Consider the following 25,991-nt stretch of genomic DNA (forward strand, 5'->3'; position numbering starts at 1 on the left):
CCGATAGGGGCTTCTTTTTTTTTTTTTTTAATTTTGGCTGCCCCTAACCGGAAAAAACCAAGCTTATCCACCCTATTAAATACAATGCGTGCTGTGTGCGAAAAGTCCAGAGTTAGCAGCAAAATCTTCACCATTATCTAAATCTGTTAAGGATATATACCAGACACAACTGGGAGGGGGGTGGGCCAGCCAACACTGTCGCACCTGTCAGCCTAGAATGAACATGCGTTCACACTTTAGCTATATAAATACTCACACATGAATCACATGCACAAACACATTACGGCGGGAGATTATTTTCTGTCTAATTCGCAAGCTCAACCGACATAAAATACATCTCCCTCCTCATACCCGAGATACTCACACAAACACATACTGGTGTGCAGCTGCAGGCGCGGCTACTAGTTCATTTAATTTAACAAACAATTAGAGTAACAAAGAAGGCCTAGTGTTGGTTCACACTCTGCAGCTAAGCACCATATGTTACCCCTCCATAAACACCACCACAGGTATCCCCTTAATAAAGATACTGTTATATCCCTATACTCTTGGACACTGTCAGGCGGTTCTCCACGAGTCCTCAATGTAGCCATCTTTAGCTGTCTCTGATCTCCACCTTCCATTCTGGCGGAACAATCTGTCTGGGACCCCTGCCTGGGCTGCAGCGGAAGCACCACCTGCCCTGAGACTGTGCAGACCATATCCTGAAACAGGGTAGCCCAGTTCCAACATCTTGCCCCTAAACTGCTCTCTCACGGTTGTATAACTGAGCGGACCTGTACCTCTTAGTCTCTCACCACCACTGGTTCTGGTAATCCCTCTAAACAGGAAGAGCTCACTTGTGGTGTCCAACCCGACCTTAGCCATGTACCGCTCCAACTTTCCTACTGGGCAGGTCGGCATCCCTGTCCTGGCAATTAATACTTCACTTCCTTGCCTGAGTTGGTCAGTCTTGCTACGTGGGATCTGAAGTTTGGCCATTCCCTCGGCAATAGTGACATCACTAGCCCTAATGTGAATGACCTCATCAAACCTGAGGAAACCTGCGAAAGCCAGCAGGCTCAGGGTAGTGATCCTCATGTTTGCCAGAGTTGGATGAGAGTTCATGTTCTCAACCATGTCAGCCAGCATGTCTACAGTCACAGGCTTCTTCTTCTTCCGCACAGGCTTGCAACACGATCTCCTTATTCCTTGCAGTGTAGCTGGTACAAATGTTGCATTAGCTGGAGATTCTAGCCCTGCTAGTGTGTGAGCCCAGTTGATCGCATTGACAGCTTCTTCTGCAGCTGATTTGGATTCAAGGCGGTTGGCAATACTCTGCAGATACAAGGCAATGTGCTGCTCCTTAGCTGGAAATACTGGCAGGTTATGAGTTGAAGCCCAATAGCGCCACCGTTGAAAGGCTCCTAGGTATTTCTTGGCGGATGAGTCTGCTCTGCTCTTGAGCACTGTGGATGGTAGCTGCGAAGCAAGCCTAGCCAGCTCAGGGTCCTCAAGGTTCTTCAGCGTGAGCCAGGTCCCTGTCGTCTGGACATCTGTGGTAATAACACAACATGTGATACAATATCTCCATGCATAGGTGACCTTGAACCCCATTGCACTTATCATTCATGCTTACTAAGAGTCTGATAACTGTGTTTCCGTAATTATAAAGTATAACATTCTATGTACAACTAGCAGCTAAGCTAGCACATTACACATTAAAACACTTGACTACCCCAGCACCTGGGCTGGTCATTAAACATTAAAACACCTGACTACCCCAGCATTCATTAAACCTTAAATTACTTGACTACCCCAGCACCTAGACTGGTACATTAAACATTAAAAACACTTGACTACCCCAGCACCTGGGCTGGTACACTGAAACACTTGACTACCCCAGCACCTAGACTGGTACATTAACACACTTGACTACCCCAGCACCTGGGCTGGTACATTAAACATTAAAAAACACTTGACTACCCCAGCACCTGGGCTGGTACATTAAACACTTGACTACCCCAGCACCTGGGCTGGTACACTAAAACACTTGACTACCCCAGCACCTAGGCTGGTACATTAAAAACACTTGACTACCCCAGCACCTGGGCTGGTACATTAAACACTTGACTACCCCAGCACCTAGACTGGTACATTAAACATTAGGAACACTTGACTACCCCAGCACCTGGGCTGGTACACTAAAACACTTGACTACCCCAGCACCTAGGCTGGTACATTAAAAAACACTTGACTATCCCAGCACCTGGGCGTACATTAAAACACTTGACTACCCCAGCACCTAGACTGGTACATTAAACATTAGAAACACTTGACTACCCCAGCACCTGGGCTGGTACATTAACACACTTGACTACCCCAGCACCTGGGTGGGTACATTAAACATTAAAAACACTTGACTACCACAGTACCTGGGCTGGTACATTAAACATTAAAAAACACTTGACTACCCCAGCACCTAGGCTGGTACATCACATTAAGCATTAAAAACACTTGACCTCCCCTACATCTGGGCTGAAATCTTTTTATTTATTTATTTAATTAATTTTTTTTTGATTTATTTATTTTATTTTATTTTATTTTTTTTCTACCTCCAAAACTGATAATAGCACATGCATAGTTTACATAAATATGTCCCTATTACATTTATCATACCTTAACAGTCTACAATGGCTGGCTAGCAAATCCTAGCTGCACAGTTACTGACCCACCACTATGGTATGCGCAGTGCCAACAAGTTAGTGTTGGGGTAACCTACAAACAAGCTGGAGCCTCTTCTTCCAGGAATTATAGTGAAGGTAGCTGGTGTCAGGGTACGGGTTTCTGCAATGAAGCTGGCTGGTTTGCCTCCTTCTGGGAATAACATAGGCCAGAACGGCGCTGATGGCCATTCTGGCAATATCAGAGTTGCTGCTGCCTTGCACTTCAACAGGTGCCTGATAACACGTGGCACCAAGTTTACAGGCGGACAAAGCCAGTTGTCCATTTGCCAGTCGCAAGTGAAAGCATCCACATCCTCTGTGCCTGGGTTCCAAAACCTAGAACTAAAACGTGGCAGCTGTGTATTGTAATAGCTTGCAAAGCGATCAACTGTGTGAGGGCCCCACACTCTGTCCAATTCCATGAAGGAAACATGATCCAGGCTCCAATCATCATAGTCAACAAGCCGACTGAGGTAATCAGCGACCTCGTTATCCCGCCTTGGTATCCACTCTGGCTCAACGTGGACGCAGTGTGCTAGCGAAGTCGAAAATATAGCAAGTGCTTCATTCTGCAGGTCAGGTTTCTTACTCCCTACTGACAGTATACGTACTACATTCTGATTATCATTGAACCACCTAACCCGCTCATTAGCCAACTTAGCTGCAAGGGCTTCCAGCACTAGTCTAACTGCTCTTAGCTCACACCATGTGGAGCTCCTTTTGGATTCATCTGGCAGCCATGTACCCTGTGCTATGTGACACCCGTGTTGCACTGCGTAACATGCATAACCAGAGTCACTAGCATCAGTGAACACAACCCTTACTGCTGAGGGCCCCATCCATATATTATGCCAATTGAACTTTTCAATTTCGTTATACCAGAACCCGAGTTCCCCTCTTACATGGTCGGATAGTGGCAGGTACTGTAGCCGTGACATGCGTGTGTTCAATAAGGTGTACAGTCCCCTGGTCATTAACCTGGTCACTGGACCCAACCCTGGGGACATAGAAATTATCTTACCTGTAATACTAGCTAGGGCCTTAGCAGGGAGGGAGCACTTGCCTATTGCATCTTTAAGTAAGGCTTGCAGTGCATTAATTTTTGCCTGTGGGACTGTTATCTTGCCTTGCTCCAGGTCCAGCTCAAAGCTAAGCCAGGCACACTGTTGGGATGGTGTCCAATTACACTTTGTATGGTTTGTGACAAAACCTGCTCTACTAAGGTCCTCCTGGACTAGTACACTAGCAATCTGTGCCTCCTTTTTTCCACTTACTGCCACTATCCCATCATCTAAATAGACAACTGCCCGCAAGCCTTGGGCCCTCCAGTGCCGAACCAGAGGTCTCAACAATTTGGTGAATAGGTAGCATGCAGTGGCTAATCCAAAAGGTAACACACAAAAGACATAAAATTGCTGTTTCCTGCCCTGACTCCAGGAAAACCCCAGAAATTTCCAGTGTTGCCTATGGATATCTACGTGGTGGTACCCCGATTTGAAGTCAAAAGAAAACATATAGTCCCCTTGTTGAAACATTGACATAGCCACCCTTAGATCTTCATACTTAAATTTAGCCTTCAGCAGAAATTGGTTAAGATAACGCAGGTTCAGGACTAGTCTCAACTTACCAGAGCTGTTGGACACTACTGAGAGTGGGCTACATATGTGAGGTTTCTGTGTGACTGTTTGGATGCAGCGGTTCCGTAGCAATTCTGCAACTGCCTCAGTGACAAAGCTTGGGTTATTGGTAGCCGACTTCTGGTTCTTAGCTATGAATGGCGGTGGCAGAGAAAGGAGAGGGAGCTTATACCCCTCCTCAATGCACTCAATCACTGGATTGGAGGCATTCAACACTGTTCTCCAGAATTCTATCGAGCCTTTAAGCCTACCTTGCACATCGACTATTTGTTCCGAGTTCTGTTCTAGCTCCCAAAAACGTGTGGGGCCCACCATGTCACCTTCTGTGACCTCCACCATGGTATTGCTCTTTCGTAAACCCTCGTCACCATCATGAGTGTCATTACTTAGGGAACCCACCTGCATCCTGGGCCCACCTGGCTGGACTATGGGCTGTGATACTACACTCACTCTGAACTCATCATCCACAGTTTCCAAAGTGTGGGCACAATCAGTAGCAGATTGGTTACTGCTAACCTTGTATACTTCCCCCTTACCCTTGCATTGAAAACAGTATTGAGGCCATTGGTATTACCCACTACACTAACAGCATAAGTACTATTAACATTGCATACATTATCAACACCATTAGCATTATCCACTGTAGTTACTGCATAAGCACTATTAGCAACGCATACATCATCAACACCCTTAGTATGACCCACCTTACTCACAACAAAATTACTATTAGCATTGCATACATTATCAACACCATTAGCATTATCTACTGTACTTACTACATAAGCACTATTAGCATTGCATACATCCTCAACACCCTTAGTGTGACCCACCTTACTCACAACAAAAGTACTCTTAGCATTGCATACATTATTGACACCCTCACAATGACCCACTGTACTCACAATACCCTGACTTGTAGGTAGTACAATGCTCACACCATAAGGTGTACCCCACTGACATTCAGCATAACAATCATTACTATTCACCAAAGGATACGGTCTACCACCCCTGAACCTGGCTGGACATTGAGCCCTCAGGTGTCCCATCTGTAGGCAGTGGAAACATGGACCTGGCGCTCTTGTTGGTGGTCCTGGTGGCCCAGTTGGCTTCATGAACATGGGAGGCTGGGGGTGCGGTGGCGGCCCAAATACAGGGGGTGGTGGCATACCACAGGCAGGGCCTGTGCCTACTACTGGAAAGGGGCCAGCAAAACCCTGACTCAAGGCTGAGGCGGCGACTCCCTCTCACTAACTGTCCTCTTTAGTTGCCGTCTCTGCTCCATTGTACGCTTCTCTGCGTCAGACCATTTCTTGGCATCCTTCTCGTCGGTGGCAATCTCTTCCTTTAAGTACTCTTCCACCGCACCCCAGCCGCAGTCTGAGCTATCCGCAAGATGAATAAGCTTTTGCTGTGCTGCAATGGCGTGCACACCTTCTTGCAGCTGCTCTCTTACGTTCTTAAGAACGGACGCTGCCTGGGGTTGCTCCGGCTTCAGCTTGTCCAACATCGAGGCAGCTGACTTGATGGCATTGTTCACCGACTGATTGAAGGCGAACTGACGCTCATTCCCTTTTCGACGAAAGGTCGGTTCGGGCTCCTTCTGCTGGATCTTCCGGACGATAAGGTGGGCTGTCTCCTCTTGGTCGTCCGCTACCTCCTTCTCGAGGCGCTCAAACTTGGCGTTCATATCCTGCTGGATCTGCGCGTGGGCCGCCTTCATATCGTCCTGGATCTGGGTGTGGGCCGCCTTCATCGGGTCCACGGACTTAAGAAGTAAATCCAGCTTCTGGGAGTCATCCATCCTTCGGAGGTAACTATTGTGGCTCGTGAATAGCCGCCTAGTAAATTAACAACTTATATATATACTTATTACTAGAACAGGTACTAGCAGCCAACACTGTCGCACCTGTCAGCCTAGAATGAACATGCGTTCACACTTTAGCTATATAAATACTCACACATGAATCACGTGCACTAACACACGTGCGCAATGTATTACGGCGGGAGATTATTTTCTGTCTAATTCGCAAGCTCAACCGACATAAAATACATCTTCAGGAAATTTGCACAATTGTTCTGAAACACCATATTTCACCTTTAAACCTGAATTGTCTGATGCTGTAGTTTACTAGTAGCCAGTGTCCCTACTGTCCAGCCTCCAATTAGTGTAGGTGGTAAGTAATCCAACTGTAAACAACAAACCCTAATTTGCAAGTTCCAAGGTCAGCAAAATGTTCCACCTGTAGAAGCTATAAAGTTTTTGCACCAAAAAGATATGTGGACACATGGATGACCCATGATGTCACTATAGAAGTGTTTCCAATCCACATGTCATGTATTATCTATGGTCAAAGCTGCATGAGTAAGGGATGTACAAATGTATAACAAAACAGATGGGACCATAACATCATAGAAACAAATATATTTTTGATGAAACTTACTGGTCAAAATCAAAAAGCTATCATGACCGGTTTTGACCTCAGTCGTACAGTGTCTATTGGAATGACACCTCCTTTGTGTAGTGTGTGTGTATGTGTGTGCATTGGTGTTTCAGAAACCACATTAATTGTACACATACAGACACATGTGCACTAATATAATTTTATCCTTGTCCAAATTGGTTTGTGATGTCTTAGCTCAGGAAGAGATTCAAGGCTGGGTACTGTATGTTGTAGTAAAGTACACACTGTACTAAACTATCCTGTAGTTGACTGTACTGTGTACTAGTGTACATTACAAGTAAACAGCTTGTGATTTTCAAAGGGCTTTTCACATATGTTCAAATATTTTGAAGAGGCTCTTCTCTTTGAGAATAAATTCCCAAGACCTGCTGTTCTTTGAAAATAAATTCCTACAATTAAAAGTGATTTGCCTTCATGTGATCAAACATATTAGCATAGACACATCACTCATCTAAATCGTATAATGACAGATCTGGATCAGCTGTTTACTGGCTATTGGACCATCACAATCACTAATACCAAGAGTGTATATATATATAATTTATTATGAACTCTTGCTAATACCTTATAGCAGAAAATTTGGCGATTATGCATGGATTCGCCAAAATTTTACTCACCATTTTTCTAACACTGTTCATCAGTGAGTGAATATTGGTTACAGCTAGTCTTCCGCAAGCATCACATTGAATACAGTATGGTTTTAGACTAACAGCTCAAGCATCAGCTTGAGCGATTCAGCTCAGTACCCATGCACATGCCTTGCCTTACTTACCACACGCGTTCCAGTCTTGATTACAGACTTAACAAGCTAGTACATGTTTTTATTACAGCTAGCTACGTATTTGCATAAGAGCACGTCGATTCAAATAAGAGGCATTAAACTGTGGTACTTCATCCATAGACATCACAAAACTTCGTCACCACCAATGTTGTCAGGTTAATATTGCATGGGCAAATTAATGTCATGCATTCGCCAAAATAATATTCGCCAATTTCTGCCAATGATCAATTTGCCAAAATTTTCTCCTGCCAAAATTTTCCGCTATAAGGTACTGAGCTAAAACATGATGTGTCTGATGTAATTCTAGCATGGCCATGATCAAGCGCCAGTGTCTGATTAATATTTGCTTCACTTGAGACTCCCCCAGTATTCTCTCCAAAGCATAGGGATGGGGATTATTCCATCTGTAAGCCAGTTGTTGGCAAGCATGTATGCATATCTTTCATGATCTGTGGTATAAATTTCCTATATATTAATCTGAGTCCCATTTAGAATTTTTGTTTGACTGACTAACAAGCACTGGACAATGTTGTTTACATGTTTGTGTCACCTTGGAGCAAATTGTTAGCAACATGATTGTTGTTGTTTGCTGTGCAGTACTTCAAGTTTTGTGTAACTAAAATGATTTCATACAATCAGTGTCTTGCTCAGTGCATGGTATTACATTCCATGGTACATGGCACAGTCCTCCAGTAGGTTACTAGTCCTGCTCTAGGAAGATTGTTTGTACTGACTATAGTAACTGAGTGGTGCTCAGGTACCTAAGAACTGGCTTAATAGCAGTATCAGTGTTTGGTACACCATCCTACTGATATACATACTCACATTACAGAGATAGTCTATTTGACTAGTGCTATATTGGTAACCCCTGTATATAGACCACCTGTGATATTAAGAACAGACAAGTTGATTGGTTGTAATTTAGCCATACACTTGTCACTTTACTCAGTAAATCACTACTATGGGTTCCAATAACAATGTGACACACTTTGGGATGTTTATGCTATCTGAACCATTTGTGTACTTTTATACAGTGTATGTGTCTATGCTCATGTATGCATACGTCCGTGCATATGTATGCTCACACGTCTGGACCTGGATAATAGACCATCATTATATGTGACCGGATCTGCGATAACCCTGCACATTTTTCAAATTCTTTATTATTGAATATTTATAATCTACTTAGCCAAGTGTATACTCTGGCGGAGTTTTAGCCTTGTATGCCAACAACTTTTGGAGTTACAGCCCTACAAAGTAGCAGCAACAGAAAGATCAATTTGTACAGCAAGTATTGGGAAAATAAATTACATGCGTGTACAAAAATGGCTGTAACTTACAAACGCAATGGAGTAAAGAGTTTCAACTTACACCATTGTGTTCGCCATGAATAGGGGAGTCCATTACTGGGTAAGTTTTGTCTTCTATTACCATTCTTCACTGCATACAGAGACAAAATCAGTGAAGAAAAATTGATCACGTACAATCGTTTCGACATGACATAAACAAACTCCCTTAACTTACGTATCCTTTAGTCTACTGCAACGAAACAAAGATTTTGAACTCCTCTTGAGTACGCGAATAAGATGATGTCCAGGTTTTTATCATTACACCCTTTCTTCACAAAGAACAAAGCGTTTAAAAATTTTACGATTTTTTTTTAATTATGCAAATATTGTGCCCATTGCAATCAACGGCTTATACTGAAAATTTAGGCTTGCACCATTATGTTGGGTTTTTGCATATCCGGTCACATATGGTGGTTTCCTTCTGCCTCATGGTATACTAAGTCAATAAATCTTCATATCCTTCTGGTTGTCAATCACTTGTGCCTTGCCATATCCTGGAGCATTTGAAACATTCCTTTACAATGAGAACAGGCAACTAGAGCACTCACATTGCTTGTCACATTATGTGATCTCATGCACACACATGCACGCACACACACACGCACGCACGCACACACACACACACACGCACACACACACGCATGCCACACACACACCATACACACACACGCATGCTTATAAAGTTGTGCAAATTCAATGACCTAAAAGTAGTATAAGGAGATCAGATGGAAACTTTATGCTGTAAATGTCCCAGCTGCTTATACTCTAAAGGGTAGAGCCAGCAGTAGTAACACAATTTAATGATAGTGTGGGTAAATATGTTACTTTAGCTATTATGAAATGTATCCATGATATGATTGTGATCTGTTTTATACTGTAGGCTGGAGGACTTGGAGTGGGTGTGTACCCAAGCAACAGTGTAGGTATGTAGTGTACATAGATGTGTGTGTGTGTGTGTGTGTGTGTGTGTGTGTGTGTGTGTGTGTTTATGCTTGGTACCCAGCATTAGCTAAGAAAGTAAATTCCAAGTCTGGGTCTTAAATTATGTGTGAAGAATTGCCCAGGTGGGACTTGGATACCCACACCTTCACCTGTGAGACATGGTACACACTTTTGTGTCTCCCCCAGGAGGATTTGTCTACACTAACTCACAGTAGCTGAGTAGGTCACAGGTGTCCCAGTGCTGGTTAACTGATTGTGCTAGCACAGTAGCCATAGGCTGTTTTGTATTGTGTGTTGTGTAATGTAATGTACAGTTGTCATTATTTCACATACATCTCCACTACAGAGGCTGTAGTAAGTAAATGTGCTTGTGTTTTGTATGTAATTGTATGACATGTAGAATTTGTAATGTTACAAATTACAGTAAGATACTATATATTTCGTTCTGGCACAACAAAGCTACAGTGTATAACTCTGTTTGAAAATTATCACTGAAATGCATCATATTACCCTTACCATACACAGAACTACTTACCGTAGATTCCCTAAAATATCAGTATCTCTAAATATTCGGCACTCCTGTGCTTTGAACGCAATGTGCTCTAAATTTCGGCAAGCGCAGGATAGTTTCTAATTATAAGCGCGCTAATTTTTAGGCACTTGGAGTACAAGTTGACGAAGGTCTCTTGAGTACTGAGGATTCCCTGTGACCTCACATGATATGCTACCTCGATGCTGGATGAAGTACCAAGTGTGAAATTGTTCAGGGAACGTACTCAACGATATTATTGTGAGACATCACGGCTACCGCAAAACGATCTTCGTTTCTGTTCACAGCTCTCCTGGCCCCGCATCTCCTTTTAACACGATACCCCCACAGATAACGCTTTGTTAAGCCATGGAATACTTTATGTACCATCTGATAGTGAGATTTATCACGAGATAGTTTAATAATATTACTGATTGTGGTTTCTATTTTTTATTACTTGTTGAAATCCTTAATATTACGTCTGGGTGATTGCATTCAAAAGCGATGTAGTATTGACATTGACCATCCCTCCTGGATAATGTAGGCAATCATAGTATATAGCGCTGTGACCAAGTGAGTTGTGGTATCGTCAGTTCCGCCTCAAGGCGTTCCTGTTGGTTCCTGTAGAAAGAAATTCATAAAGTAAGCAGTAAATGGATCGCAAATAGCTAACATAGCCATGAAGTGTGCAGACTGTATTAGGGATAGATCCCTAAAAATTCGACAATAGCACCAGGTTGGTACATTTTTTCCTAATTGTTCGGCCGGACACGAACGGAATTAATTTATTTCTGCTGAATTTTTAGGGAATCTACGGTAGTAACCATACATCTAAATACTCGCTATGAAATAAGGGACTTAATTTTGTTGTTTTTGTTTACATCAAGACACACGGTAGTGTGTCGTGCGGCCCAAGAAGCCGGCGCGTAACACCCGTGAATATATTGACAGGAAGAAAGAAAACGCAATTTTCGCACCTCCGTAGCTCTGTGCTTCCTTGATGAAACAAGACGATTTTTGCTGTGGACATGCCCCCCAACTGCAGCACTCTACATTCCAAATTTGAACGAAATCGCTTCGCGCGTTCCCGAGATATGCGACTTCAAAAATTGGCTGAGTTTCTTCGTTTTTTTTTTTCTTCTTCTTTTTCTTTTTCTTGTCGCACACTTACAAAAACTGCTATAAAACTCAAACGCGCTATCCGATTGCCTTGAAATTTGGCACACAGAAGGGGGGTATAAAGGCGCATCTCGGTACCAACTTTGGCTGGAATACCATAAGGCCACACCAAGTCAAACCTTAGTTTCTGGTCACCCGCCCGCATGGAAAACTGGAACCCCAGTTTATGAGGACTATTATTAATATTACAGGCGCTTAAGTGTACGTGACCAAGGACAGTGATTTTTAAACACTGCAAAAGATCGAGATACTCTAATAGAGCAGTCACACTACCCTTAACTTTAATACTAGAATAGACAGATACTACTATAACGTTTTTGACTTGTCCTTGATTAGCTATATAGCTATTAGTAATGCTTCTGTTGCCAGTAAGTAACTTCAGTACAGTATGTATGTAGCATTGATCACTAGCCTAATGATCAGATATACCATAGCTTAAACTTTCCTAACAATTCAGATGTGGTCCTCTAATGATTAATCTAGTAACTCTTCTAGTGGATCTAAACTTGGACTTCCTTATCACTGATCACTGATATACTGACTAGAAATCCGGTAACATTTGGTGAGCTCAAACTTCAACTTTTCCATGATTAAATAATTGCAAGTATGGTCCTAAATTAACAAGTGCATGGCATCCCTTAGTTAAAACATTAACTTAGCTTTCCCACATGATCACTGAAAAACACTAGCCTGGAGCACTCAACAACTCAACTCAAAACTTTGACAGCTACTTTACTGAAGGTTTACTGTATAGAAGGCTGGAAACACATGCATATATAGTTGACTAAGACTTCACATTTGAAAGAATTTCTGATGTGTTAATATAGTTTTGGATTATTATTAGCTAGCTAATAAATAATAATTTCCTGACATAGCTAATGAAACATTTCATTTGTAAAGCAAAAGTAGCTATTCGAACAGACCTTTCCTTAGTGTTAGCTACACATTGTTGTGCTCAGCAGTGTAGCTAGCCATCAACAATTTTCCTGGTGCACTTTGCAGAAGCATAATTAACTACTTATGCTATAAGAATGTTGGTTAAGCTTGGTTGTAAACTCAATATGAAATGGGTAAATTGAGCAAAATTAATAACATTACAGTATTACTGGTGCATATGTAAGAGTCTATGATAGTCCTGAAGTCCTGATCATCCGCCCGCCCGCATCCTTTTGTTGGCTAGGGAGTGACCAGAAACTAAGGTATGACTTGGAGTGGCCTAAACAGACAAAGAGTTATGAGCGATTATGCACGAAAAATAACACCAATATGTTGTCACGCCTACAGGGTAAACCGCGTATGGGAAGAAGCTGAAAATCGGTGGGTGAATAGGTTAACTATTGAACCTCAAACCTTTTGTGGTTTGAAAGAAATCGAGCTAAAAACCAGGAAGATACAGCGAAAAAATCAACAGTGTGTAACAATTACGCAATCGAGATTAGCTAATTTTTAATATTTTTATTTTATTATTATTATTATTATTATGCTTGCCACGCCTACCAGATAAACCACTTGGGGTAATGCTTTCAAAATCGCTGTACAGATGGAGTTATCATCTTAGAAAGGCTCTTCAATGGTGTAGAAGAATCAGACTTAAACCCACGGAGTTATAACACGAAATCCAACTTGGTGTAGCAAGTACGAGATCGAGATACTCTAATAGAGCAGTCATCCTAATAGAGCAGTCACCCTGAACAGAATTAAAGAGATCAGTTAGAAATAAGTAACCTGTATAGAGATCAGCTACAAACAAATCACCCTGTAGAGAGTTCAGCTACAAACAATTCACCCTGTTAAAACATCAGTTAGAAGAAGATTTCTTGTAGAGAGTTCAGATACAAACAAATCACCCTGTTGAAAGATCAGCTAGAAGATGTCACCTTGTAGATAGTTCAGTTACAAAAAAACCACCATGTAGAGAATTCAGCTACAAACTAGTGACCCTGTAGATACATCAGCTAGAAGAAGTTACCTTGTAGAGAGTTCAGCTACAAAGAAACCATTCTGTAAAGAGCTCAGCTGCAAACAAATCACCTATACAGAATTCAGCTACAAACAAATCACCCTGTAGAGAGATCAGCTAGAAGAAGTTACCTTGTAGATAGTTCAGCTACAAACAAATCATCCTGTAGAGAGATCAGCTAGAAGAAGTTACCTTGTAGATAGTTCAGCTACAAACAATTCACCCTGTACAGAGCTCAGTTAAAAGAGGTTTCCTTGTGAAAAGTTCAGCTACAAACAAATCACCCTGTAGAGAGATAAGTAAGAAGAAGTTACCTTGTAGATCGTTCTGCTACAAACAATTCACCCTGTAAAGAGATCAGCTAGAAGAAGTTACCTTGTAGAGAGTTCAGCTACAAAGAAACCATCATGTAGAGAATTCAGCCGCAAACAAATCATGTATAGAGAGTTCAGCTACAAACAAATCTCCCTGTAGAGAGATCAGCTAGAAGAAGTTTCCTTGTAGAGAGTTCTGCTACAAACAAATCACCCTGTAGAAAGATCAGCTAGAAGAAATCACCTCGTAGAGAGTTCAGCTTCAAAGAAACAATCATGTGAGAGTTCAGGTACAAACAAATTGTCCTGTAGAGAGATCAGCTAGAAGAAGTTACCTTGTAGAGAGTTCAGCTACAAAGAAACCATCATGTAGATAGTTCAGGTATAAACAAATCACCCTGTAGAAAGATCAGCTATAGAAGAAATCACCTTGTAGAGAGTTCAGCTACAAAGAATCTATCGTGTAGAGAGTTTAACTACAAACAAATCACCCTGTAGAAAGATCAGCTATAGAAGAAATCACCTTGTAGAGAGTTCAGCTACAAAGAAACCATCATGTAGAGAGTTCAGCTACAAACAAATCGGCCTGTAGAGAGATCAGCTAGAAGAAATTACCTTGTAGAGAGTTCAGCTACAAAGAAACAATCATGTAGAGAGTTCAGCTGCAAACAAATCACCTGTAGAGAGTTCAGCTAGAAACAAGTCACCCTGTAGAGAGATCAGCTAGAAACAAGTCACCTTGTAGAGAGTTCAGCTAGAAGAAGTAACATTGTAGAGCTACAAAGAAGCTACCATGTACACAGTTAAAATGAAGAGTAACCACAACTCTCAAGGAGTTCCCAGTGTAGGGAGGATTTAACACCCCTGGAGAGTAACCATTACTCCAAAGGAGTAACTGGGGAGTAACACATGCTCTGAAGGTGGTGTCACTTACTCTTCAGAGTAATGGTTATTCTCTTCAGAGTGTTGGTTACTCTCCATGGGGTGTTAAATCTTCCCTACACTGGGAGCTCTCAGAGTGGTGGTTACTCTTTATTTTTAACAGTGTAGAGTTCAGCTGCAAACAAATCACCCTGTAGAGAACTCAGCTACAAACAAATCGCCCTGTAGAAAGATTAGCTAGAAGAAGTTACTTTATAGGGAGTTCAGCTATGAACAGATCACCCTGTAGAGAGTTCAGCTACAAACAAATCACCCTGTAGAGAGTTAAGTTACAAAGAAACCACCATGTAGAGAGTTCAGCTGCAAAAAAAATCAATCACTCTGTAGAGAGTTCAGCTAGAAGAAGTCACCTTGTAGAGAGTTAAGCTGCAAATAAATCACCCTGTAGAGAATTCAGCTACAAACAAATCACCCTGTAGAAAGATCAGCTAGAAGAAGTTACCTTGTAGAGAGTTCAGCTACAAAGAAACCACCATGTAGAGAGTTCAGCTGCAAACAAATCACCTGTAGAGAATTCAGCTAGAAACAAGTCACCCTGTAGAGAGATCAGCTAAAATCAAGTCACCCTGTAGAGAGTTCAGCTAGAAGAAGTCACATTGTAGAGAGTTCAGCTACAAAGAAACTACCACGTAGAGAATCCAGCTGCAAACAAATCATCCTGTAGAGAGTTCAGCTAGAAGAAGTCACCTTTTAGAGAGTTCAGCTACAAAGCAACCACCATGTAAAGAGTTCAGCTGCAAAAAACTCAATCACCTTGTAGAAAGATCGGCTAGAAGAAGTTACCTTGTAGAGAGTTCAGCTACAAAGAAACCACCATGTAGAGAGTTCAGCTGCAAACAAATCACCCTGTAGAGAGTTCAGCTAGAAGAAGTCACATTGTAGAGAGTTCAGCTACAATGAAACTCCCATGTAGAGAGTTCAGCTGCAAACAAATCACCCTGTAGAGAACTCAGCTACAAACAAATATGCAGTGAAAAAGATCAGCTAGAAGAAGTTACCTTGTAGAGAGTTCAGCTACAACGAAACCACCATGTAGAGAGTTCAGCTACAAACAAATCACCTGTAGAGAGTTCAGCTAGAAACAAGTCACCCTGTAGAGAGATCAGCTAGAAACAAGTCACCTTGTAGAGAGTTCAGCTAGAAGAAGTCACATTGTAGAGAGTTCAGCTACAAAGAAACCACCATTTAGAGAGTTCAGCTGCAAACAAATCACCCAGTAGAAAGTTCAGCTATGAACAGATCACCCTGTTGAGAGTTCAGTTAGAAACAAGGAATCCTGTAGAGAAATCACCTAGAAGTATCGCCTTGTAGAGTTCAGCTACAAACAAATCACCTGTAGAGAGTTCAGCTACAAACAAATCACCCTGTAGAGAGATCAGCTAGAAGAAGTTACCTTGTAGGGATTTCAGCTACAAACAAATCACCCTGTAGAGAGTTCAGCTACAAAGAAACTATTCTGTAAAGAGCTCAGCTGCAAACAAATCACTTGTACAGAATTCAGCTACAAACAAATTGCCCTGTAGAGAGATCAGCTAGAAGAAATTACCTTGTAGATAGTTCAGCTACAAACAAATCACCCTGTAGAAAGATCAGTTAGAAGAAGTTACCTTGGAGAAAGTTCAGCTACAAAGAAACCATTTTGTAAAGAGCTCAGCTGCAAACAAATCACCTGTACAGAATTCAACTACGAACAAATCACCCTGTAGAGATCAGCTATAAGAAGTTACCTTGTAGATAGTTCAGCTACAAAGAAACCATTCTGTAAAGAGCTCAGCTGCAAACAAATCACCTGTACAGAATTCAGCTACAAACAAATCACCCTGTAGAGATCAGCTATAAGAAGTTACCTTGTAGATAGTTCAGCTACAAACAAATCACCCTGTAGAGAGATCAGCTAGAAGAAATTACCTTGTAGAGAGTTCAGCTACAAAGAAACCACCATGTAGAGAGTTCAGCTGCAAAGAAATCACCCTGTAGAAAATTCTGCCAGAAACAAATTGCCCTGTAGAAAGATCAGTTAGAAGAAGTTACCTTTTAGAGAGTTCAGCTACAAAGAAACCATTCTGTAAAGAGCTCAGCTGCAAACAAATCACCTATACAAAATTCAGCTACAAACACATCACCCTGTAGAGAGATCAGCTAGAAGAAGTTACCTTGTAGATCGTTCAGCTACAAACAATTCACCCTGTAGAGAGAGCAATTAGAAGAAGTCACTTTGTAGAGTGTTCAGTTACAAAGAAACCACCATGGAGATTTCTGTAATCAATATATGTGACCGGATTTGCGAAAAGGGGTCTTCCACACACATCCAATTCCGTAAATGTTGGAGACCATAACTCAGTGTTCAAGTAACATAATATTATTAACCTGAACATTTCACCATGTATTCAGATATAGTGGTGCTCACCACTGCCCAAATATCAAGGCAATAGCTCTTTCCAATCTGAAGTTATCAATTGTCAAAGTTGGCAAATTGGACCCCTTTTCGCAAATCCGGTCACATATGTATTATACAGTATATATAATTTGTACATTTACTGATAAAATATTTAAAGTACATCTACTTCATCTTTTCTTCTTCCTGTAGTAAAGAAAAAAACATAGGTTAAAAAAGTCCCAAAGCTGGCCATAGCCATAGGCCGGCTTTGGGGTATACAAATACAAAAAGAAATGAAATCTAATCCAAAACAGCCAAGCTGTAAAAAAAGTGTGCGGCCCTCAGAAAGGCTATGGTGAAAAAAGATGTGAAATCCAAGGTGGCGGCCAAGAAATGGCTGTGATGGTAGGTTAGTGGTAAAAATTTTAATAACGACAATTCAGGTGAATTTTTGTGAAGCGGCACAAAAATTCACCTGAATTGTCATTATTAAAATTTTTACCACTAACCTACCATCACAGCCATTTCTTGGCCGCCACCTTGGATTTCACATCTTTTTTCACCATAGCCTTTCTGAGGGCCGCACACTTTTTTTACAGCTTGGCTGTTTTGGATTAGATAATACTAACTACAATGAAGTTATTACTCTGCAAAGTCTAAACATTGGTAAAAACCAGCCCAAACAAACAATGGAATCCCAACTAACTATCTACAAAGGTGCCTTACACTCCAAATAACTATTTGATATAGTTTACTTACAGTACATTGTGATCCATTGCACAGTTAGTTTCTTTGTGGTTTGTCCCATTTTTGTTGTTGTGCATGTGTATCTACACTCGTGACCACCATGCTATGTCTGGGATAAAGCAGCCGACTGTTGACTTTATCTGTCTCCATCAACGTATAACTCTTTGTTATTAACAACTTGTTTTCAACTCAAAGTATGATTTAATTCACCTATTGTGAAAGGTTACACATTACACTATTTCATACAAATCCACACTAGTCCGGGAAGGATCCAGTTATCCCAGAAACAGGACCCCAATGGGTGTGTCTGCTTTAGCACTAGCACATCTCACTATTACACACACTAAACAGTTTATAGCAAAGCTAGATTTTATGTCCTATGTGATTTATAATGCCATGTTGCCATATGGCAGCTACTGCCATAATGGGTTTGTATGTATAAGACAGAATGGGCTAGTTTTGGCAAGATGTGAAATTATTGTACACCTGTTGTTCTCACAGGTCAGAGACAAGATGGTGTAAGTGTTGAAGATGGTACAATATTCTAGTGGAGAACCTGTAGCTGCTGAGTACAGGGAGTGATCAGTTGGGAGGAGTTCCTCAATTGTGGAATTGTAAGAATTTGTTTTGTTTGTACCTGTATGTTATAGTTAAGTCATTAACACGATTTGAGGTGTAGCAGTGGTCCCTTCGTTATCTGACCATTGATTGTCTGAATTTACCATTATCCAAACTGTGGCAACTGTTCTATTAGAGTATTTTTGTCTAAATTTTTTTGTTCCATTAGAGTACAGTACACCCTTGGTTATCCGACCCTCGTTTATCCGTACTGTCTTTTATCTGACATTAGAAATGACTGTTCTATTAGAGTATTTCAACAGAGCTATGTACATATATAAATGTATGGGCTTCAGTTATCCACTTATCTGCAGTATACCATTGCCTGAGACACTTAATCATGGTCTGCCTCCATTTTGAAGTCTATCCCTTGCCCACCCTGCCACCCCCCACCCCTTTGTGAGCACTCGTGATACTACTTCGCTCGTCCAACTGCTCAGATTTTCCATCTTATTTGGTGGGAAACTCTGCAAGCAGCCACAAGTACTTGAAGTGGTCTGAAAGGTAATAGACTGATGCACCTTTTATGTAAATTTCATACACGTGCTTGCTATCCTTGGCAAATTATGCTGACTTGAATTCTTTAAAACCGTTTATCTTGATGTGCGATTTGGATCATTTTTCCAAAATCCAGTCACATATATTGAACTAAAATTTTCTTGACATTCACATATGTTGTGTAACTGAACTCTCTACTGGGTATCCTAGTGGAGCGGTCAGCTACACATTCTATTAGAGCACTCAGCTACAGTACGAGTCAAAATGTAGTGAGTTCAGATACAAAAAATTCACCATGCAGACAGTTTAGCTATAAACAAGTCACCCTAGAGAGTTCAGTGTAATAACAAGTCATCCTGTCAAGAGTTCAACTGTGTTCAAGCCATCCTGAAGATATTTCAGCTACAAACAAATCACCTTCTAAAGAGTTTAGCTACAACCAGGTCACCCTGTAGAGTAGCTCAGCTACATTACAAGTCACTCAGTAGAGTTCACCTACATAACAAAAGTCTTCCTGTAGCGAGTTTAGGTACATTACAAGTCTCCCTGTAGGAACTTCAGCCACATTACAAGCCACAGGACACACTATCATGTGTATTGATGCTGTTTTTTGTATAGGATGTATCAGATTATGAAGTGTTATGGCGGATAGAGAAACAGAAGCCAGGAAACTGTGTGCCTCTCTCATTTATACCTCTGGAACCACTGGACCACCAAAGGTACACACACTACACACAGTATCATGTCATGTGATCACATTGGTGTAGGGTGTAATGGTCAGTCATGATAACATCACATGGACTGCTAGGATTTGTGTAGAACTATACAACATGACCTTTGTGAGTTGAATGTGTACTATGTGTGTATTGTATTGTATGTATACTAGTATGGGAGATGTGGTACACAGAGTATAAACAATTTTTGCTCACTTCTGCACTCACTACTGCACTTATTGATACTAATGTCAGTAGTTTATTACATTATAATAGTGATACTCACTAAGGAACTGGTGATGGCTACTGATCAATGTATTGTGTATTGGTTTAAAGCTCCATTCTACCCTGGTGAGTCTTGTGAACGTATTTACAACAACAACCCTGAAAGCCATGAGAGGTCAAGATCAGGATTATTGATGGACCAAGCAAAGTTTTCTGTGGGATGACTTATACTGGAGTATCTTGTTTGAACTTCTTCAACAATAATCATGAAACTCTCGACAAGTCAGGATACTATTGTATTAATGACACACAATGGAGATATTGCAACATGACAGAAACTGCAATTGCTGCTGGCTTTATCACAACATGTGCTGGTGTGGGTGGAGGATGGAGAAGAATAATCAATGTTGATATCAGTGCAGGGGATGACTGTCCCAGTGGATGGTATCAAGCCAGTAATTCTTCTGTTGTGTGGTCAGTGACAACATTCATACTTGCACGTCTGCCAACTTCTTCACTAATGGAACAAGTTACCAGAGGGTGTGTAGTAGAGCAAGAGGATATCAGAAGGGAATAGGGGAAGGATTCTATGCACATCATGCTGTCATGATGCTGAAAGCCAAACAATTGATGGTTGGTATGTTGATGGACTATTAATCACTTATGGCAGTCTTATCACCACATCTGGGCTTATGCAGTTGGCTTGTATGATAATCATACATACACATACAATTGTCCATGTGCTGCTGGTAGAGGAACAGCCCCACCCTCCTTTATGGGTACTGAATATTACTGTGAATCAGTAAACATCAACACTCAAGCCTATAGCACTTCAGCCTATTTCTTTAATGAAACTTTGTGGGATGGATCTAATTGCTACAGTAGTACTAACTGTTGCTACCCAACCCAGGGCCGCCCAGAGAAATTAAGGGGCCCAGGGCAAAGAGTTAAAGTGGGGCCCTTGACCCAAGTTGTAAGGTGAAGACCACCTCGTATCTCTTTGAGTGTACAGTGTGTGTATACGTACGGTAGCTAAAGTATACTTTGTGGTTTTGATAAAGCCATCTCTTTATACTGAGGTCAGATGGTCCTATTAATGAACTTATCACTGTACATACTGTACAACACAGTGTGTGTGACTTGTGTGTCTCCCAATAGGAGGATCAGTTAGTCAGTTATCTACCACTCAGTCATATTGCAGCTCAATGATAGTGAGTTAACATCCTTTATTACATACAGCAATGTCACGTGTACAAAAATACATCACAAGGGTACGTGCGCGCGCGTGTGTGTGAAAAAACTAATACACAGCATGAGATGAAGTCAAGTACTGTATGTATTACGACACTCCCTGAAAGTGTTGTATTTATATTCTGTTATGAGGGTGATATAATTGTTAAACACAAGTCCTAATCTTGAGGTGGAGCCAAGGACAAGTGTAACAACAATGGTATTATCTGAGTATACGGGATATACACCTCTGTAACTATATCCCAGTGTGCAAATTTTAAAGTGAGTTCCTGTTGTGGTTCTCGTTGTGTGCACAAGATTTAGTGTGGAGATTTAACTTCATAGCTACTAGAGATTCACTATATACTGACTGTAAACTAGGCAATTTTGTGAAGCAGTAGTGTCCAGATATAATTCACCTTTGTCTGGGGTTAAAGGAATGTCTTGTGTAAGGGGTAGAAATACTGACAAGAGGGAGGGTTACTCCGAAGCAGTACAGAAGCTTAGTCAGCTCATTCTTAACACATGTAACTCTACCTTTGTTGAGCCCATTCTCAAAACCTGTATGTGATATGTCAGTTAACACATTGTCCTCTATACAGGATATCATTGCTCCACTGTGTTCTGGTGCTACTGTGTGGTTTGCTCAACCAGATGCTATGAAGGGAACTCTTAAGAACACCTTAGAGGTAAACATGGAATGTGGTGAATACTGGTGATATGTGTGACGGGCCATATGTGTATACTGTTGTGGGTTGAATGGCATACTGGTATGGTGTGCTGGCTTTCTTGCCTATATATGTTATATAATGGTGACCAACTGGTATTACTCCATGTAGGAGGTACGTCCCACGTTGTTCATGGGTGTTCCTGGAGTGTGGGAGAAGATAAAAGAAGCTGTGGAGCTACAAGTACAACAGACCAGCAGCTTTAAGAAGTGGGCATTTGACAAAGCCTTGGTGAGTGTTTATTGTTTTCTTTCTACATTTATTAAGAATGTATACTGTACAGTACTAGAATTATCTGACCATTCAATTAGAATTATACAGTGAAGTTGGTGTATGTTCTATTAGAGTAATTGATATTGTTCAGATTACCATGTATTAGTGGTCACTGTATTATGTACATGTACAGTACTGTAGTATGTTATGTGATTATTGTGTAACTGTAGGAGATTGGGATGCAGACGAGTATCAACAAACAACAAGGAAGCTCAGACAAACCTTGGGGTTACTTCTTTGCTGACAAGTGAGTTTAGTATTCCTTTAATAAATGTACACTTAACACTTGTGTATGTATGTAACTGCTGCAGCTCTGACCAATACAATATACACAAGTAACCAGTATCAAGACATGTGACATTGTGTCAAAGCTAACACACTACACCAGTACTAGTGTACTGTATTATGAACAAAAAGAATGACAATGTTTTTTCACACACACACACACACACACACACACACACACACACACACACACACACACACACACACACACACACACACACACACACACACACACACACACACACACACACACACACACACACACGTATATTTCCATAATAATAAAACATTTGAAAAAAGAAATCAAAGACGGTTGTGGGCATCGCTGGCACTACATGTATTTTCTACTGGCTGATGCATTCAACCAAGCATAACACTATATCTGGACTTATTACTTAGCTCTAGACGTGCCTATTTTCCCTACCGTTTGTCCACCTTTGTGTATCATTTCTTTCTCCACTACCACCTGGGTGTTGTAGGGATCATGTAGGTTTAGACTTTTCTACCACTAAATTTTGTATTTCCTTCCACTAATGTATTTGTAAATTATTTAAATTTCATAGAAATGTTTGGCTTGCTTTAGAGGCACGTGATTATGTCAGACCGATACTACCAAGCCGTCATGGAGAAAAGGTGAGGCTGGTTTTTGCATTGGCCCAAACCTCAGTAAGGGACCAGACTCTTTTAGAGCTTAGTTGTATTTTAAACTTTGATATTCTAGTACTGTAATAGTTGAGCTGTTATTGGCAAAATGCATCGCGTCATTTATTGTCTGCGGCGCGCGTTTCTGCTTTACTGGCCGCGTGACTCACTACCGTGAGTCTTGATGTACGGTTGTCACTTTTTAGTGACACTGTTTGGTAGCTATATCTGTGATGAACTAGACTCATTGTTGAATAGTACACCACTACATGATGTGATGACTTGTTTCTCTGTAGGTTAATATTTCAGGGAGTCAGGAAGAAGCTTGATCTGGATCAGTGTAGATGTCAGGTGTGTTGTATGTTATTAATGATGAAATGAGTTTAGGGTAAATAGTGAAAACCCACCATGTTTGCACATTCCTCAAATTTCTTTTATTGTTTAGAAAATGGTATGCATAATATGCTTTGGTCTATGAGGTCTTTAAAATCCACTAAAAGACCTGTTAGTAGGTTCTTAAATGGTTAGAAACCTGCTAGCAGAAAAGACCTCAAAGCATCACAAATCTCACTTTCGATCATTGATTAGCAATGCTCTCACATATTCAGGCTTATATAGCCAGCAATCACCCAGGCCAACATGTGGTTAACCCTTAAATGCGTATAAGCCTATATATAGACAGATTACACATGCCCCTGGAAAATGCATAAGCCTATATATAGGCTTTTACGCACGGGTGTAAACAAAGTGCTGTAACTTTCAAAACGTTCATCGTATGGCTTTGTAATTTGTGCCATTCTACTCGTGATGTAATAAGCATTAAAATGATACCTAGGGGTTTACCCTACGACCAAAGTATAGGAACTAAAACTCACCGTGAAAATAATTCTTAACAAAGAACTACAAAAATGTGCTACATACCTTTAGAAAATGATCCATAACTCCTTGCCAGTTGGTCCGAATCGCTGCAAACAAGTATTAGTCAAATCGCCATTCAATGGCGAATCAGTCCATATACAGCTCACGTGATTAAACCCACAATCAATATGGCAGGCAAGACAAAGAATGTGCTGTTGCGATAAAGTGAGACATTATTCTTCTTCGCTTTATAACAAGTAAGCCTTAGTTGTTACAGTGGTTATTTATCCTTCCCCAAGTAGGCCAATGAATAAGCTTTCTATTGATATCTTGTTTTAGGCTAATAGAGTTAGGAAAGGCTATCTAGCCTCACCACATAAGTTTGCTTTGTCTAAGCACGTATCACTAAAAGTTACGTGCGCATTTACAGCTTAATTCCTTTAAAGTTTCATGCGCATTTAAGGGGTAACCACTCTATTCATTTTATGGGCATACCTCAAAGAATTCGATTATGGGAGGTACAATCTAACTAGTGCTGCCATGATATAGAGGAACTCTATCATATATCACCAAGGTTTATGTCACGATACATATATCACAATATCAAGACACTGTCGTGCGGCCAAAGAAGCCGGTGCGCCACACCCATGAGTATATTGACAGGAAGAACGAAAACATCATTTTCACACCTTTGTATCTCAGTGATCACTTATCCGATTGGAACCAAATTTGCTACACAGTTGCCCGCCAGCCAGGGGAGACTACATTTCAAATTTGAAAGACATCGCTCCAGCCATTTCCAAGATACGAGCTGCCAAAGTTAGGTTTTTTTTCTTGGTTTTTTTTTTCTTCTTTGTCTTTTCGCACACTTGCAAAAATTGCTATAACAAGCAAACGCGTACTCCGATCGCCATGAAATTTGGCACACAGAAAGGGAGTCCAACGGCGAATCCTAGCATCAACTTTGGTACAAATCCGATGAATGGTTCAGGAGTTATGACCGATTATTCGCGTAAAACAAGATCGATTTGTTGTCACGCCTACAGGGTAAACCGCTTCATGGAATGAGTTGAAAATTGCTATGTAGATGGAGTAACCATCGTAGGAGTGCCTTTTGGTCGTTTGAAAGGAATCGAGATAAAGACCATGGAGATATGACACAAAACCCAACCTGTGTCACAATTACGCAATCGATTTTTACGAATAAAAAAGTATTAGTTTTCACGCCTACTAGGCAAACCGCTTAGAGAAATGAGCTGAAAATCGGTGTATAGCTGGAATAATCTTCATAGAAAGTCCTTGCAGTAGTACAGAAGAATCGGATTACAAACCACTGAGTTATGATTCTAAAGCCAACTCCGTGTAGCAAATGCGAGATCGAGATACTCTAATAGAACAGTCACCCTAATAGAGCATTCGGCTAATTTATTTACTCCATTATAGAATTTTATTACATCACAAGTTATTCTGTAGGGAGTTCAGCTGCAAACAGTTAATCTTATAGACAGTTCAGCAAGAAGCAAGTCACCATGTGGAGAGTTAAGCAAATATATCACTATAGAGATTCAGAACATTACAAGTCACACTGAAGAAAGTTCAGCTATAAACAAGTCATGCACCCTGTAGAGAATTCAGCTACAATTAAGTCACTCTCTAGAGAATTCAGCTACACAGAATTCAGCTACACACAAGTCACTGTGGAGAGAGTTCAGCTACAAACAAATTACCCTGTAGGGAGACCAGCTACAAATAAAACACTTTGCAGAGTGTTCAGCTGCAACAAATCAACCTTTAGAGCGATCAGCAATGAACAAATCAACACAAATCTACCTGTAGAGAGATAAGCTAGAAACAAATCACCCTGTAGAGAGTTCAGCTACAAAAAATCACCCAATAGAGACATCAACTAGAAATTAGACACAATGTAAGGAGTTCAGCTACAAGCAATCACCCTGTAGAGAGTTCAGCTAAAACAAATCAACCTGCAGAGAGATCAG

The 25,991-nt window shown here is 40.9% G+C and overlaps 3 protein-coding genes across 5 annotated transcripts in view; 2 read left to right on the top strand and 1 right to left on the bottom strand.

Annotated features, from left to right (window-relative positions):
• LOC136253055 (long-chain-fatty-acid--CoA ligase ACSBG2-like) overlaps positions 1-25,991 on the top strand; it is a 193,263-nt gene that overhangs the window by 141,000 nt on the left and 26,272 nt on the right. The window lies entirely within an intron of this gene.
• The window catches only part of LOC136253064 (long-chain-fatty-acid--CoA ligase ACSBG2-like), a 205,277-nt gene that overhangs the window by 1,254 nt on the left and 178,032 nt on the right, over positions 1-25,991 (top strand). The window contains exons 2-9 of the mRNA XM_066045671.1: positions 9,815-9,857; positions 18,426-18,538; positions 19,659-19,759; positions 19,808-19,879; positions 21,811-21,897; positions 22,048-22,167; positions 22,380-22,456; positions 23,433-23,487. Of these exons, the coding sequence (XP_065901743.1) occupies positions 19,682-19,759; positions 19,808-19,879; positions 21,811-21,897; positions 22,048-22,167; positions 22,380-22,456; positions 23,433-23,487 (489 nt within the window). The 5' untranslated portion in view covers positions 9,815-9,857; positions 18,426-18,538; positions 19,659-19,681. The remainder of the gene's footprint in view (positions 1-9,814; positions 9,858-18,425; positions 18,539-19,658; positions 19,760-19,807; positions 19,880-21,810; positions 21,898-22,047; positions 22,168-22,379; positions 22,457-23,432; positions 23,488-25,991) is intronic.
• On the bottom strand, positions 37-24,208 carry LOC136253067 (integrase/recombinase xerD homolog). Of its 2 annotated transcripts, XM_066045675.1 has the most exons (3): positions 24,058-24,208; positions 531-1,535; positions 37-137 (listed from the first exon to the last, which is right to left on the bottom strand). In XM_066045675.1, exon 2 carries the CDS (start codon positions 1,129-1,131, stop codon positions 559-561), a length of 573 nt encoding a protein of 190 aa, XP_065901747.1. In that variant the 5' UTR covers positions 1,132-1,535; positions 24,058-24,208; the 3' UTR covers positions 37-137; positions 531-558. The 2 variants fall into 2 exon arrangements, with proteins under 2 accessions (XP_065901747.1, XP_065901746.1); XM_066045674.1 differs by having other exon boundaries at positions 81-1,535.

The sequence above is a fragment of the Dysidea avara genome, chromosome 4, assembly GCF_963678975.1.
Source record: "Dysidea avara chromosome 4, odDysAvar1.4, whole genome shotgun sequence".
Classification (NCBI taxonomy): domain Eukaryota; kingdom Metazoa; phylum Porifera; class Demospongiae; order Dictyoceratida; family Dysideidae; genus Dysidea; species Dysidea avara.